Source organism: Chaetura pelagica, unplaced genomic scaffold (genome assembly GCF_000747805.2).
Source record: "Chaetura pelagica isolate M959 unplaced genomic scaffold, ChaPel_1.0 scaffold49, whole genome shotgun sequence".
Lineage (NCBI taxonomy): Eukaryota > Metazoa > Chordata > Aves > Apodiformes > Apodidae > Chaetura > Chaetura pelagica.
In genome coordinates, this window is record NW_009970715.1 from 2111719 (window position 1) to 2128632 (window position 16914).

At 52.7% G+C, this 16914-nt stretch overlaps 1 protein-coding gene across 1 annotated transcript in view; it reads left to right on the forward strand.

Annotated features, from left to right (window-relative positions):
• The window catches only part of GTF2IRD1 (GTF2I repeat domain containing 1), a 47843-nt gene that overhangs the window by 11254 nt on the left and 19675 nt on the right, over positions 1-16914 (forward strand). The window contains exons 6-19 of the mRNA XM_010006070.1: positions 22-206; positions 1100-1189; positions 2041-2124; positions 3282-3465; positions 4634-4659; positions 7146-7263; positions 10460-10497; positions 11523-11603; positions 13267-13350; positions 13883-13936; positions 14419-14475; positions 14976-15159; positions 16251-16302; positions 16497-16551. Coding sequence (XP_010004372.1) covers positions 22-206; positions 1100-1189; positions 2041-2124; positions 3282-3465; positions 4634-4659; positions 7146-7263; positions 10460-10497; positions 11523-11603; positions 13267-13350; positions 13883-13936; positions 14419-14475; positions 14976-15159; positions 16251-16302; positions 16497-16551 — 1292 coding nt within the window. The remainder of the gene's footprint in view (positions 1-21; positions 207-1099; positions 1190-2040; positions 2125-3281; positions 3466-4633; positions 4660-7145; positions 7264-10459; positions 10498-11522; positions 11604-13266; positions 13351-13882; positions 13937-14418; positions 14476-14975; positions 15160-16250; positions 16303-16496; positions 16552-16914) is intronic.

Genomic DNA, 16914 nt, shown 5'->3' on the forward strand with positions numbered 1-16914 from the left:
CCCTTTGCCCAACCCCTCCAGCCAGGACGCCCCTTCTGCCGCCGTCGCCAGCTTCTTGTACGGCATCTCCCTGCCCTCCCAGCTCGACCTCAAGCAAGAGGTGCCCTCCGGCCTGCCAGGTCCCAACGCGGCCGCCGAGCCCCTGCTGCCCCGGCCGGCGGGAGAGCTGAAGGTGCCTTCCTCACAGGAGTACAGCGACTGCTGTGGTAATAGCCTGGGGTTTGCTGGCAGAACTGGGGGTGCTGGTGCCAAGCCCACCCCCCCGGCGCTGACAGGGGACAGGCCCCGGGTGTTTTGGCAGCCCCTTGGATGAGTGAGGGGGAATGAGGGTTGAGGGAGGTGATCCCAGGGCTGGAGCAGCTCTGGAGACAGGGTGAGGGAGTTGGGGAGTTCAGCCTGGAGAAGAGAAGGCTCCAAGGAGACCTTAGAGCAGCTTCCAGTGCCTGAAGGGGCTCCAGGAAAGCTGGGGAGGGGCTTGGGACAAGGGCAGGGAGGGAGAGGACAAGGGGGAAGGGATTGAAACTGGAAGAGGGGAGATTGAGGTGAGACATGAGGAGGAAATTCTTTGCTGAGAGGGTGGTGAGAGCCTGGCCCAGGTTGCCCAGGGAAGCTGTGGCTGCCCCATCCCTGGCAGTGTTGAAGGGCAGGTTGGATGGGGCTTGGAGCAGCCTGGGCTGGTGGGAGGTGTCCCTGCCCATGCAGGGGGGTTGAAACCTGATGATTTTTCAGGTCCCTTCCAGCCCAAACTGATCTGTGATTCTATGAAAATCATTGCAAGGTTTGGCCTGCAGGGAGATGAGCAGAACCCCCCTGACATGCTGCACCAGCCCAGCCCTTCCCCCAGTGCCTTAGAGGTGCCAAGGGGCACATCTCCATTCCTGCCCTGAAAGGCTGGGCACTGTCCCATGAGGCTGGGGGGGCAGTGGGGGAGATGGGGGGGTTGTTCTGGCCAGGACCCCGCTGGGGTGTCACAGGCAGGGGGGCACAGAGGAGGGCAAGCAGGGTTGGGTCAGTGTCGCTGGCGGCGGACGGGACCCTGGGGCTTCTTCAGGTGTCAGGCTCTCATCAACCCTTTTTCCTTGTCTCCCCTCTTGTCCAGGACAGAAATCGTTGGCCTCTGGAGGTCCCCTCATCCAGAACGTGCACTCATCCAAGCGCATTCTCTTCTCCATTGTCCATGACAAGACAGGTCTGTGTCCTGCTCTGGCACTGGAGGCAGCTGGCAGCCTTAGGGAGAGGTTTCCAACCCTGGCCTGTCTCTCCCAGTCACCCCTGTGCTCTGTGGGGACCTGGCAGTGCTGGGGGATGTGGTTTTTTTCCTGCAACATGACAGCTTCATCCCCACTTGGGTCCATCCCTGCCATCTCCATGATGCTTGGTCCTGGAGCACTGCCCATAAGCTGGGAATTTCCACCCCTCTGCTCTGGGTGAGGCCGAGCTGCAAACAGCAATGCCTGCACACAGCTTGGTGGGGTTTCAAAATACCTGCAAACCCACTAACCCTGCTGTGATTCTGCAGCACTGCCCGGGGGGGATTAGCAACGGGGAGGAGACTCTGCCATTTCCCCACCTCCACCCCACCCAAGGGATATGCAGCCTAAAAATGCTGACACGTTCACTGCAAAACCCTCGCCTGCCTGCATCAAAAAAAACCCAACAAGATGGGTGGGAAAGTTGGGAAAGAGAAGGAGATGAAAAAATCTCTGTGAAATGGCCGTGCCTTTCCAAGGTTTGTTTCAGGTTGAGTTTGCTCTGTCCCGAGAGGTCTTTCATTTCAGTGTTGAGAAGTTTTATGGGGTCGTTCCTTAGGAATCTGCTCTGCAGATGAACAGGCTACAGAGGAGGTTGCTTGGGGCTGGGGTTGGGGCTGGGGAAGCCCAGCCCTTATCTGCCAGCCTGGCAAGATCTGCTCAGGAAGAGGAAAAAACCAGTCTTTTTAAAGCAGCAAAGTCTTGGTCCCGTTTCCCAGCACAAGAAAAGTGCATCTGCTGTGTACAAACCATATGGAAGTGCCTTATTTCTTATATTTTGTTTTGATAGATAAGTGGGACAGTTTTATAAAAGAAACTGAAGATATCAACACCCTTAGGGAGTGCGTGCAAATTCTGTTTAACAGCAGATATGGTGAGTAGGAGTTAATATCCCATTATGCATCTGCAGCGTTTGTGGTTTGCATATCATTATACAGCAATCATTTTTGTTCCCTAACACAGCAGCAGAAGCCATATGCTAGAGCTCCCTTCTCTTCCTCACACATTTTAGCCCAGCAGCTCCCAAGTCTCTGGGTGTCTGCTGAAGGTTATGTCAATATTTCCATTCGGAGCCCCCTCCCTCACTTAAGGAGTTCCTAACTGGGCTATAAACCAGCCCCAGTTTGAAGTTGGCACACAGAACACCCGGGCACCCAGGGGAAAAGGTGGCTTGTGGCTGGTTTAAATTAACATGGCAGGGGAGAAGGAAGGTGGTTGTTATTGCAGCTGCTTTTTTTCCCCCCCCATTGCACAGCTCTTGGGCACCTTTGGTGTTCCCCTTGCCACGGGCACTGGTTTTGGGTTAGTTTCTGGGCTTTTGGGCAGCTGTAAGCTCAGGAAACTGGTCAGGAATGGGTTGATGGGGCTGGAGGTTGCTGCCTGGACCATCCTCATCAGGCTGTGGAGTTAATAAGATATAGGTGGGCTATAGGTGAGCTCTGTAACTCAGATCCAGTCTATGTGCTGTGCAGCTCCTGAGTTAATTAGCAACCTGCTGCCATCAACACCAGCAACGAGGCTGCTCAAGTGTTCCAAATAGACTTGAACTGGGAACATAAGGGTGAACTCTTTAGCTTGATGGGCCCATGACACATGGGAAGGTTGGGGACAGCATGATACTGGAACAGGTTGCCCAGGGAAGGTTGTGGCTGCTCCCTCCCTGGAGGTGTTCGAGGGCAGGTTGGATGAGGCTTGTGCAGCCTGGGCTGGTGTCCCAGCTCATAGCAAGGAGGTTGGAAGCTGGTGGTGTTTAAGGTCCCTTCCAACCTTCACCATTCTGTGATTCCATGTCCCTGGTTTGAGTATCACAGGGTGTGTTTGAGGGCTGGGAGATGCCACCAGCTGTGTTTGCTGTGTGATCTCCCCGTTGTCCCACATCCCAGCGATGAGCCGCTCCCAGGGCTCACCTTCTGGAGACAGCAAGGGAGAAGAGGGCAGGAGGCACTTTGACTTCAAGCCTTCACACCTTCATTTTATCCTCTGTCCAAGGAAAAGCTTGTGTTGAAGTGAAACCATGTGTTCACCTTCCAGCTGAAGCCTTGGGGTTGGACCACATGGTCCCCGTCCCCTACCGGAAAATCGCCTGCGACCCCGAGGCCGTGGAGATCATTGGCATCCCAGACAAAATACCCTTCAAAAGGCCTTGCACTTATGGTGTCCCCAAACTCAAGAGGATACTGGAGGAGAGGCACAACATCCATTTTGTCATCAAAAGGTGGGTGATGAGGAGGGCAAGGGGAGGGTGCATGGCCTCGAGGGTTTAAGCCCTGTTCCCTCCATCCTCACATGGTTTGTTTTGATGCCCAAAACTCATTCTACCCTTTTTTTATGAAAGAGCTCAACAGTTCTTTTATTCCCCCCCAAACCCTCCATTTTCCATTTCTCTCCCCCTTTTTGCAAGGATGTGGCCATGGCATGATCCCCCCCTGTTGGAAGTCCATGCAGACATTGCCAGTGCCACCCTGAAACAGGATGGCAGCACAGCTCTCCCCAGGGGCACTTGGTGGATGGGAGTGGTTCCTCCAGGGAAGGAGGAACACCCAGATTCACACCACATGGGGATTCCCCTCCATCTGGTTTTGTGGTGATTACTTATGGACATCCTATATATACGATGATGAGGATGTATCACCTATGGGCAAGGTGTTGTGTCTTCTTCATGTCTGCATTTGTGCTGGAGTAGGAGTGAACGTTTTCCTGGTTATCTCTGTACCATCCAACCTCTCTTTGCTGCTCCATCAGGAAAATCTGCTTTGTAATATATTTATTTATTCAGCCTGTGCAGTGCTGGTGATGTTGCCCTGCTAGAAGTGTGAAACTAGTGTAGAAAAAGCCTGGCTAAGGCTCCCAGAGGGGCTAGAGTCCCCTCAATCAACAGGACTTAAGCATCCTAAAAGGATTTAGCTTTCCAGATGTCATCTGGTTGCTTTGTCCTGCACTTCCAGGCTGGATCAAGACCTGGAACATGCCCCTGAACACACTTTGCTCCCATGAGCACCAAAATAAGATCTTCAGGAGACAGGTGACCTCTGGGCGATGATCTAGGTCAGGAAGTGAAGGTCCAACAACAGCTACTCCAGTCCCATTGTCTCTTTTGGTAAAGCCAGCCTATAGCAGCCTCATTTAATAAGTAAATTTAATTAGCTGAATGACTTATAAGCAGATTTAAAGGTGCTTTAGTTAAAAAGCAGGTGCTGTACGATTGCTTGGTTGCACAACAGGCTGAAAGTCTTTTTTTTTAGCTGAAAAATTCATTCCCTTTTTTTCAGAGAACGAATCAAATTACTATTTTGACTTGGGTTTGATGCTATTCATTAATAAAACCTAAAATTCAGCCATCAGAAGCCCCTATTGCTAATCCTTTTCTTTTCCTTTCCTCCCAGGATGTTTGACGAGAGAATTTTTACAGGTACGTTCTCCACCTCCTATGATTTATTGCCCACAAAATGGGAAGATTATCCAGAGAAGCAGAGTTGAAATAATGTCACCTGTAGGCAGCAGGAGTGCAGGACATGTACAGTTCTGCTCAGTGAGGGGAAACCTTGGCTGTGCCCTCCACGCAGGCATGCTGGGACTGCCTGTGCTGGGGGTTGCTGTGGGCACTTTATGACCCTTAAATAGTGTTTTGAAGGTTTAAACTAGAATTCCCTGGTGTGTGTGTGCACTGGGCTGAGCTGCAGCTACAGGCAGCACATGGCATGTTCCTGTGCTTTCAGGAGGAAGAAAAATCACTGCTGGGTTCCTCACTGGCAAATTGTTATCCCTTTTTTTTTTCTTCTGGCACCATCCAGCTGCTTTTACCAGGAAAACAACACAAATCCTTTTTTTTTCAGTGACAAAACCCTAGGGAGAGGGTTTCTTTGGCTGCCTTTTTGCCCTGTGTTTTCACTCCTTTTTGGTTGGAGCTGGAGAAGCCAGGCTGAGCCCATCTTGGCAAACAAAAAGAGAGAGGTACTGGTGCTGTCCAAACCCATCCCACTGCCCTGACACCCACCTGAAGGATGGCACTGCACCCAAATTTATCAGCACCCAGCCCTGCTCCTTGAGTACCTGGGCTTGGCTCACAAGTAAAGATGTGTTTTGGGGTGGTTGTTGGTTTTTTTTTTTTGCTTGGTTTGGTTTTTTCCCCAAGCCCCAACCCCAAAGGCTGGTGGCTTTCCAAGCACCTTCTCCTCAGATATCTCACCCACCCAAATTAACCCCCAGCTCCCCAGCCCCAAGGGTGCTCCTTGGGGACAACGATTCCAGAGCCACCCAAAGGGAACCTCCAGCAGAGCCTGGAAGGTGTCCCACCTCCTTGCAAGGGTTTCTTTGTCTTCAGACCCATTAATGAGGGGTTTTTTTTCCAGAAAAGGATTTTTTTAAGCTCTAACCACCCCTGAGGGATGGAGCACTGAGCTGGGTCTTGGGATGCTTGGATTTTCCTGGCAAATCCATCATGGCTGCACAGTTATCTTGGGGGGGAGGCATCTCCTGGGTCTGTACATTGGCCTGATGGAAAGAAGTTCAGGGGTGACACAAGTGGAAATAAAGAGATGAGGAAGCAAACCCAGCAGAACTGGGGCAGGTAGCCCTTCACCCTCCCCTGCCTGGTCCTTGCAGGGCTACCAGGAGCAAAACACATCCAACCTGCCTTTTTTTTTTTGGGATCTGCATCAGCCCATCTGACTGTGCAAAAAAGAAAAGAAAAAAAAGCAGCATCTGCTGAGTCAGGAGGTGCCATTTTTGCAAAGATGCTATTTTCTGAGTGGAGCTGTATTTTAAGTAGCCAACTGTGAAGTATCCCAAAGCTTCCCTGTGCAGTTTTGCTCACCCTTTAATTAAAATACCCACCACTGCTAGGAAACCTATTTTTGCTACTCCCCTGGGTAGCAGCTTCAGGCAGGCGTTGCTGCTGCACCAACAGGATTTGGTCCATAGAAAGCACAAATTAAAAGGAGCCTTTTGGACTGTCAGTAGATAAATAGGGTCTTTTAGGCTCCGTGTTGCTGCTGGTCCCATTGCCAGAGCCCTGCCCTTCCCTGCAGGCTGGGGCTGAAAGGAAAAAGGCTTCACATTCCCACACTGGGATGTGTTTTGGAAGGGTGGGGATGTCTCGATGGCACTTGGAGACCAGCAAAAGACCTTTGGCAGCAGCTCTTTAAGGAGACACCTCTGTGGTTTCTGCAGCCTCGGGGTGTCATTTCATTCCCTCCTTCCCCCAGCACTAATCCCTCAGCAATTCCTGCTCACCTCCCCCTGCCCGATTTTCATTTCCTACCCTGCCTTCAAATCACTCTTTTCATCTCCAAGGTCAGCGTCAAGGCTTTTGTTTCAGAGCCTTCCCAGGTTGCTGAGGAGCAGGGAAGGGAGAGGGGAGGTTTTTCCTGGTGCCAGGATGCAATTGTCCCCTCCCTGCATTGCTGCAGCTGGGATCTCTCCTGCGTGTGGAGCTGGGTGCTGTGGGACAGGGCTCCCCTGCCACTGCTGCTCCAGGCTTTGCTCAAGTCCCATCCTCTCCCATGGGACCAGGATCTCCCCACTTTGGGCTTTGCTCCATGGCTTCAGCCATGCCTGGCTTTCCTGACCCCAATCCCAACCTCTTGGCCAACCCTGTCCCAGCAACAAGCCCTTTCCAGAGGTGCTGGATCCCTGGCAGGGCTTCCCAAGCACACGCTGGGTTACTCAGAGGGTTAAGCAAGCACCTTGCTATTGTTTTCACACGTACACCCAATAAAATTCACCCCCATCTCTTTGCCAACAGGTGGCTCTTGAAAACCTGTCCCTGACCCCAACCTCAGCTCTGGGACTTGGTGGGGGGGTGTAACAAATAGAGGTGGAAAATCTGCATCATGGGCATCTCTGGTTGCTAATTCTGGTTTTTCTTTTCCTCCCTCCCTGCCCACCTGGCACCAGGAAGCAAATTTACCAAAGATCCAACCAAGCTGGAGCCCTCCAGCCCCCCCGGGGAGATCTCCCCCGAGCCCCGTGGGGCTGTGCTGGACCTGGCAGGGACCTCCCAGGCCAACAGCAGGTAAGTGACACTTCTGTTCCCTGCCCACCACACTGTGAGTGACATCCCTCTTCTTTGGGGCTGTTAATGTGCCCAGCAGGTTATTGCTGTGTTGCTGTTAAAAGCCTCCCTAAAATCCCTCTCTGGTGGTACAACTGGCCAGCACAGGAGGAGACCAAGCACCCCCCATCCTTTTGCAAGCCAAAATAGCCAAGTTTGGAGTCACTGATTTTGTGTAAAACCACCTTGAAATCAAGGGCTGTGCCCAGGCAGGCTGGGATAATCTGCAGGAATGATCACTGGTGTTAAGCATGGCCTAAGGATTCACCCTCAGCCCTAACACAACACCCTGCTAATTAAGTGTTACTTGTTTATAAAGCTCCCAGGGAACCTAATAGCAGATTAACAGGCACTTTAATGAAGGTTATAAGAGCTCAGCAGGGCAGGAGGGTTTTTCTGAGAGTACCTGTTTCTGGTGCAACCATGTCACCAGCTGGACTGGTCCTGTGGAGTGTATAGCACTGCTTTGCAACCCCTGCTGGGAGGTGCAGAAGGGATTTTCCTCTGTGGAGCCCCAGTTTCCTTCACTTCTGCTTCAGCTGGTCAAAAGCAATGTAATATTTAGCCCCAGAATTTATCTTTAAAATCACTTTTAATAGGAGAAGCAGGGCAATAGTTCATAGCAGTGTATATTTATATAAAACTGGTTCTTATGGGCTTTGGGGTTGTCAGGGCCACGATGATGAAGGGAGTGGAACATCTCCCTGCTGAGGAAAGGCTGAGGGAGCTGGGGCTGTTGGGCTTGGAGAAGAGGAGACTGAGGGGCCACCTCATCCATGGGCACAAATCTGTTCAGGGCAGTGTCAGGAGGGCAGAGCCAGGCTTTGTGCAGTGATGTCCAGTGACAGGACAAGGGGCAGTGGGTGCAAACTGGAGCCCAGGAGGTTCCATGTGAATGTCAGGAAGAACTTCTTTGCTGTGAGAGTGCCAGAGCCCTGGGCCAGGCTGCCCAGAGAGGCTGTGGAGTCTCCTTCTCTGGAGACATTCCAACCCCCCTGGCCACGTTCCTGTGTGATGTGCTCTGGGTGCCCCTGCTCTGGCAGGGGGGTTGGGCTGGGGGAGCTTTCTAGGTCCCTTCCAACCCCTGGGATTCTGTGATGCTGTGATAACTTCTGCAGGGGGTTGGGAAGATGGGGTAACTTGTAACTTCTCACAGAAACCACCCCTTCAGCCTCCACCAAACCCTTGCCATGCAATCCTGATAGAAGGTGTCCCCCCAAAAGCTGTGCTGGTGAAGCAGAGCGACGGCACCATCCATGCTGGAGTGGGGCAGGTGGAGTCACTCTAGCACCTTTCAGCAGCACTGAGCTCAGTGTGCCAGGTGGGGCAGCCCTTTCCAGCCCTTTTAAATGGTTTAAAAAACCATTTTAAACACCCCACGAGGGCCTGGTTCTCTTCCCCATGATGCAGGGACTCCAGATGAGAACCTTGGCAGAAATGTCCACAGTGGCAACTGGGCTGGGCTGGGTCCAGGCCTGAGTGACTTCATGTTGTTACAGGAGCCTCCACCAGAAGAGGAATTAAACTTGAATCTCCAAGAGCTTAGCCACAAACCCATTTTTCTGCCATTTTTTGCTGTCTGCACCTTGCGGAATTGCTGTGTGTCTGCAGGCACTTAGACTTGGGGAGCAGCAGAGAGTCTGATGTGTGCTGGAACCCAGGGGAAGTGGTGATGCTCAAATACCTCTGAAGATGCTGTAGGGCTGAAACCTGGCCCAGGGCTTCTCGTTTTCCCCTTCATTTGTTAACAGTTGCTATTAGGACACTTACATTTTTGCAACAGAAGATCCCACTGTGCAGTTAAATCGATGTGGCTGGAAACAAGGAGGTGGGAGGATGGGATGTTAGGGATGATGAGCTGATTTCTGCAAAGCAATAGGTAGAAAACCAGCCACAATGTGTCTGTGGGAGAGTGGCAGGGTGGGAGCTGAGGTTTGCTGCTGCAGACCTCTGGGGGTGGTTGGAGACTCCTGGTCCCCATGCTGCTGTCACCAGGCCTGTGCCATCCCCTTCTCCCACTTTGTTCTTCCTGCACATGAGGAGCCTCTGATCCTTGGTAGGAGCAGAGTGTTCCCAGAGCCAGGGTCCACCAGGGTGAGAGTCCATTCCCAGGGAAAGGGCAGTGCCAGGTGCTCCAGGGAGAAGGGCCAGCCAGTGTGGGAGGTCATGCACTCCCCAGGGAAGTCCCCCTCCCAGATTTTCCCAGGGCAAATGCGACTTGGACCTGAAGTGGGAGAGTTAAAAACCCTTCCCAAAGCTCCTATGCACTTTCTAGGCTAGAGATCCTTTTCTTACCCAGATCACATTTACAAAGAGCATTTCAAGAGCACTCCTGGCTCCTTTCACATGGCCCACACTTGGTTCTGCTGACGCTGCTGAGTGGATTTAGGTGAGTGAGAAGGGCTTTTGAACATCCCCCTCTGAGCCAACAGAGATGTCTGGCTGGCTCCAAAGGGTTTTCCTTCCCCCTGAAGCACCAGCGTGGTGGAGAAGTGTGTTTCCCAGTGTTCCTTAGCTCAGTCACTGCCAGAGCACTGAGGTTGTTCTTGTTTGAGAAGGAGAGGGACAGAATCCAAACGTGTCCTGAGAATGCAAAGTTATCTCCCCTGGATGCTGAGCACCTCGGGTACATTCCTGAGCATGCAAAGTGAACTGTAGACACAAGTTTGGGATAGTGCCCAGTTTTCAGGGGAGAAAAGCTTCGGGCAGAATAAATATTTACCAAATCAATTGACTTTTTTTTTTTTTTCTCCTTTCTCCCTGTTTGCTTTAGCTCCATGAGTAACCACTCTGTAATGACGCTTTACCCACTGCTCTCTGCCCCAGAGGGCTGGAGGCCACCAGGTTTCCAGCTGAAAACCCCTCTTGCTTTCAGGAGCTTTCTGCTGTGGTGATACCCATCAGGGCTGAGGCAGGGGGAGAGTTTGGGAGCAGGGCTTGGCTGCAGAGAACCCCACAGACTGTGGCTTTCCCTTGGGTGCTGTGCTGCTGCTGGGGCTGTGGGTGCAGTGTCCCCAGGGAACCCTCCTTACCTGGCATCTCCAAGGGCTGCCACGTTTCTCCCTCCTGCCAGGATCAGTCCTACACACACCACTGGGTTTTCAGCTCTCTCTTTGGTTCCTCCATGACCACCTCTCTCTGTGCTTTTCCTCTCCAGGTCTGAGAAGTGTGGTGTTTCTGAAAACTGTGAACCAGGTGAGGAATAATTCATTTTCTCTTGCAAAATGGTGATGTTGAGGGAAGGGCACCAGAGAGAGGTGCCTCCAAAGTAATGTGGACACGTGGCCCCAGTTACCTGGCTGCCCCACAGGACACTCCTCTCAGGATTTTATCCCCTTTTGGTAGATACAGAGAGGAAGGGTCTGACCCTGTGACCCTCCAGCTGGGTCCTGGGTACATAAATTGAAATAATGACACTTAGCATTGCATTTATAGCATGTACACAAGGGAAGTCTTTGATCTTGGAGCTTCCTGCTCCATAAAAGCCACCACAATCAGGTCACCGAGAAATCAGCAGTGCTGGTGCTCCGAGCACTGCCAAGTGAGAAGGAAACACTTTTCCTCAGGTTTAGGGGCTCAGACCCATTGAATCACCCCCTTGTCCTGCTCACCCCAGCTGCAAGCTGTGACTCAGCCCCTGGCAGTGCATCAGTCCCACCCTAAATGAGTGAAGTTGTCTGGAGATAAGAGGCAGCTGGGCTGAGCACCAGGTGCAGCATCACCCCCAGGGCAGCCCCTGCAGGGTGGCCAGGCTGGTGCAGCCTCCCTGCCTGGTGGGGGCTCAAACCAGGCTGGATTTTGCTGAGGTTCAGCTGTCCATGCCCTGGTGAGATGTGGATGGTGTGGTTGCCCCTCCCAGAGCACGGATCTGCTGAGGGGCTTCTGCCAACATGAGTTTGGGAGCATTAAAAATGCCAGGAGCACCCACTGGATATTGGTGACCTAGTTAGTTTTCAGTGAAGAAAGGCAGGAAACAAGCATGTCATGAGGGCACCAGCAGCCAGTCTGAGGGCACCAGCAGCTCCTGCCAGCTGAGCTGTTTGCAGAGGCCATGCCTGTGGGTGCCCTCTGGGAGCCTCCAGCCCATGGGCCTGATGCCACCTGGCCAAAGCCTTGTTGCTGCAGGATGCTCAGCTGGCACTGAAGTTCTGCCTGGCCAGGGTTTTCCTGCCCATGTTGGTTCCTGTTGGTGACTGCCTTTCCTTGCCTTTCCTGGATAGGTACCTCAGGAGAGCTGGGTGGGATCAGGCAGATCAAAATCGAGCCAGACGAGCTGGACATCATCCAGATCACCGTGCCAGGTGGGTGCTGGGGTGCCAGGGGGGTGCAGTGACCTCTCTGCAGGCAGGGCTGCCACGTGGCACCTGGGCATGCTGCTTTGAGGAGAGGTGTTTGTGGGATGTCTCCCAGCTTTGGAGCTCCCACCCTGCCTGTGCACTGGTGTATCTTCGCTGCAGGTCATTTTAAGGGTCATGTTGGGAACCAGTGGGTTTCCTGAGGGTAGTGCAGGGTGGTTTAGGGCTTGTTCCTGTTTCTTTCCTTCATCCCTGCTCTGTGTTGCCTGGAGAAGGGGAGCCTGGTTTGCTGCTTTCTTCACACGTGTGCTTGGAGGATCCCAGGTGTTCAGCACAAGCTGCTTTTGATGAGGTCCTTAATTTAGAAAAGCAGCCTGGTTATGAAGCCTGGGTGAGAACAGGTTTAATACTAAGCACTTGCTGTAAATGTGTTGGAGTTGGTGGTGCTGATGCATTTCCCCAGGTTTCTGCCCAGAGAGGTCAGTGGTGATGGAGATGGGCAGTTGGGTGCCTGAGGGGCAGCTGGGAGAGCCTTCTCCCAGTGACCTGATCTGGACAGTGATAGGATGATCCCCAGGGTTTCACGAGTGGATAGTTAGCACTTCACATTTCCAGTGTGCTTTACAAACATGAATTAATAATCTCACTGGAAGGAGGGCAGCAGCAGGGCTCCCAATGTGCCCCAGGGCGGGCGATGCTGAGGACAGACGTGACACCCAGCCCCACCAGTGCCATCTCTGCTGCACCCAGCATTCCCCTTCACACAGTGATATCTGGGGTGTCACTCCAGGGTTATCACAGAATGAACTTAATATAGGGGAAGGAAAAGGAACAAGGTACAGCAGTAGATCAGAATATTTTAATTTTCAGCTTGGCAGCTAATGGAAGAGAGGAAAGTTAATACCTGGTGAGCTGGTGGTGCCTGTGAGGAGGAGGAGGAGGTGTTATCACTTCTCCAGTGCTGGGTAGATCACACTTCAAGTTCAGAGTCCACCTTTTTTCACCTTATTTGAAGATCAAGTTCAACCAGAGGGAACACAGCTGAGGGCAGGGGGGGGATTAATAGGAAAGAGGAGCTCACCTTACAGGGAGAAACTGATGAAATTTGGATTATTTATCCTGCGAGGTGGTGATTAAGAAGTGACCTGATTTAAGTGTTTAAGCTAGCTGAAGCTAAATTTGGATGGCACTTGGAGGGTGTTGGAGAGCCCAGCATTAGGGGAGAAGGGTTTAAATGAAGAGGACATGCAGGTTACATAAGGGAAACACAAGGAGGTGTGATTCTGGGGAGGAAGGCAGCATTAGTGGAATGGTTTTCCCACAGTGGAGTAGCTAAGCTAGGCAGCATTAACTATTCAAGCCAGAATTGAGTGTCTAGGTGGAATGAAGCCAAGTCAGTTGTTTTGAACTGTTTTTGCCCTTCACCTTCCACTGGGGTTAGGAAGAAACTTTGGCTCATCTCCCTCAGGCTGAGGGGTCAGGTGCGTTGCAGGGATGAGATCCCGGGATGGAAGAGGGGAGATGCACCCTGGAGCAGCCCGTGGTGCCTGGGAGTGGAGGGGGTTCCTTCTCTCAGCCTTTGCTGATGGGTCAGGACCCTTTGAGCCCTGTTTTGGGGACAGTGGCCCCATCATGCAGACATAAGCAGCCCCTGGGGTTTTCTCTGCAGACCGATCGCCGGGCTCGGACGAGATCCGCGACCCTGTGCCCGCGCACACGGAGGAGTCGAGCTACATCCTGGAAACAGCAGCAGGTACCAGAAATGGAGTGTCCAGGAGGCTTCTCAAGGGCACAGGAGGAGGTGCCTCTGTCAGAGATGAGTAAATCACATTTATGAGCCAAAGTGGTGGAGTCAGGACCCCCTGGCAGAGTCGTGGCCTCCGTCAGACCAGCTGGGAGCTCTGATAGACAAACTCTGGTGGCTTTTCCAGCACCATTGCTCCTTCCCAGCTGCTCTCTAGCCCCAGCTCACTGCAGACCCCAGCTCATGACTGGGATTTACCCTTCATTTGGGGGGATTTGTGCCAGTGCTGCAGCTGCCCTCCCTCGTGCCAAGTGCTGGGTCTCATCTCTCCCAGGAAGCCCACTCCAAAGGGATGTAGGTGATGGGTTTATTCTGGCATGATGCTGCCAGCCCCAGTCTACTCTGGGGGTGTGTGCTCAGAGCTTAGTGAGGGGAGGGGGTGGTTGGGTGACTGCAGGGGACTCAAAGACCTGCTGCTTCTGTCTAGTCCAGTTTTGCTAACACTGGCCACCCCTAACCCTCCTCTTCCTCACAGGAACAGAGAAGGGGTCCAGCGAGGAGTCACGACACGAGGAAAAGCAGGTGGAGGGATCAGGTGAGTGTACAATGAACTCTGGGCATCACCTCATGATTGCAAGTTCTTGGAAGATGGATGGAAACAGATGTATTTAGGGTTGGGTGTCCTGGGCTCCCTTATCAGCAAAGCATTCAGCCTTGGAAAAGCCCAGTGTGGAAGGGCACTGTCCTTTCCTCTCTTGCTGGGTTTGACTTTTTTCTCCGTATTTTTTCGTCCTTGCTCCTAGCACCTCCTTTTTTTTCCCTCCTTGCTTGCTTGATACACCTCTGTGCAGGTGCATCACTGCCCTTCCTTGCTCAGGAATGAGCTTGGAGGCAGCTGCTGGAGGACCAGCACCCATCTGGGAGGTGTGAAGAGCACATGGGCCAGTTCTGCCAGAGAGGTCAGGGGCTGCTCACCTCGCTGTGCGTTGCTTGCCCCAAAGGCAGCTGGTTTCTCAGAGCATTTCTCTCTTTTTTTTTTTTTTTTTTTCTTTTCTTTCTCTTTTGCAGATGGTATAGGGGACGTTTTAAGTCATTTGAGGAAACAAGTTGAAATTTTGTTCAACACGAGATACGGTGAGATGGTCGTTAACACCCGCTCATCGTGCCGAGTGCCGGCCCCTGCCCTGGGGAGCTCCTAATTGCTCAGACATGTCACCTGCTATTTCCAAATCAGCAGCTGAGTAAAGGTGCAATCTAATTTGTTCATTTGCTGTCTGCTGAGCTTACAAATGCATTTGAAATCTCCCTGGGCCTAGTTAGTGCAGCTCTTCTCCTTGGTTTCCTTGATACCTCTTTGCCGGCTGCAGCCCAGGAATTGCTCCGTCACCTTCAGCCTTCAAGGGCCAAAGTGGTTCCCTACATCACTTGTTTGAAACATGAGAGAGGGTTTTTCACCCACGGGAGTCATGGCATGGCCATGGTGTGACCCTGGTGCTGGGGCTGGCACTTGGCATGCTCTGCTCACCCCACTTTAGAAAGGTCATTTGACCCAGCTCTCACCAACATCCCACGTTGCTGCTGCTTTGACCCAACGTGGAGGTGCAGCAAACTAATGAGATTGGTTCCCCACACAGCGAAAGCCATAGGAATATCAGAGCCAGTCAAAGTTCCCTACTCCAAGTTCCTGATGTACCCTGAGGACCTGTTTGTTGTGGGCTTGCCAGAGGGCATCCTGCTGCGGCGCCCCAACTGCTTTGGGATTGCAAAGCTGAAGAAGATCTTGCAGGCGAGCAACAACATCCAGTTTGTCATTAAAAGGTAAAGGAAGGTGGAGTGACCATCCCTTGGGAAGGATGTTCCTGCTTGGAGCTCCTGCTCTGTGCAGTGTCCTGGGGAACATCCATCACTTGGTCACCTTTGATAGATTTCCTTGATGAGAAGCAACCAAGGGTTGTTGCCATGTTGGAGCCATCCCTGACAGGAGGTGGTTGTGATGGTGTCATCTCTCCCTTGAGGTTTTTTGGGCTTTTTAACCCAGTTTTGCGAAGGTTTGGCTGCAGCAGCAGGGAGCACCCAAAGGTGGGTGAAGGAGCCAGAGGCTTTAACCTTCAGGGTGCTCAGGTGTGGGGCAAGGAGAGGGGCTGGAAGCCCCAGCGGTTTTTCCCATGGGAAGCAGCTCCAGCTGAAGTCCAGCTGTACACATGGGATTCTGTGGATATCAGGGAAGATGCTGTCCTTGTGCTGGGGACAACAGCACTGCCCTGAAAGGGGGAATGGATCCAGCAGAGATGCATTTAAAAATGTCTTTAGGTATCTTGGGGTGTTTCTCACCCAAATGCTGACTTGACCTCCTCTACAGAGTAGAGAGCTGACCCGAGCAATGCAGAGGTCATAGCATTGGGAGTGCAGAGATTTTGTGGCATCAGACCAGCAGCTCCCAGGCCAGCCTGACCACACTTTGGGGTTTCTCCTGTCCCCATCCCGGACCCGTCTCCCTGTGGCACAGCTTCAGTGTGGCTTGGCATGAGCCCTGCTGGCACCTCCCTGCAGTTTTACCATCGGATACCCAAGTGATGATTTCTGGGGCAAGCTGTGTGTTGAGAGGAGCCATGCATGTCTTCTCCCATCCCTGAGAAAGGTGCAGGGCCTGTCTCTCCTAAAAGTCTGTAGCTGCTCAGCCATCACCAACCTAACCTCACCCTGGCAATCATCACATTTGACTCACTTAAGAATCTATCAACATGAAAACTATTCTCAAAGTTCCCCCGCTGCGTCACAGGAGCTTTACTGACCAGACAGATCTGGTGAGCTGTGGCTGAAGGAGAATTGTCCAAGGGGATGCTGGAGCTGCAGGGTGTTGCTGGCCAGGGAGCTCACTCAGGTGCTCTCTGCTTCTCCCTGTTTTCCAGGCCGGAGCTGCTGGCAGAGGGCATGAAGGAGCCGGCGTCGGACAGCCCGGCAGCCAAAGGACGCCCGGCAGCCGGGCCCTTAAGGACTAGGTAGGAGAGGAGTGAGAGCATTTTCCTACAGTGTGACTCTTGCCTGCCCTCCCCACCTCGTTTTTTTTTTGGCTGGAAACCCCCTCCTGTGTGTCCCCTCTGGGTGACACCACGAATCCTAATTGTTCTCTGTCCTCTGTCTCAGCCGCCGGCGAGAGGGAGTCGAGCGAGGCGCTGCTGGAGGACGCTGTGAAGAGACAGGGCTTCCAAGGTGAGGGGCTGGAAGCAGCTGGGGGGGGTTGAGGCAGAGCCCCGTGCCTGTTGTGAGGGTTGCTCAGACCAAACAGATGTGGGAAGGGAGCAGCTGTGGGTTTCAGGGCTTGGTGGGTTGGCAGAGGAGGTGGGGTGAGAGGATGGGAAGGACAGGCAACCAGAAGGCAAGATGCAGAGCTGGGCTGGGCAGTCCCGTAGGTCCAAGGAAGATGCTTGAACTGCCCTGGATGGTGCCCTAATTAACCAGCTTTGCTTATCTCACCATCTGCCCTTGTGAAATGCATAATTAAGTCTTCCAAGCCTCAGAGTTGGCCTTTTCTGGGGCTTTTTCCACCCGAGAGATGTTTGTGTGAAGTGCCTC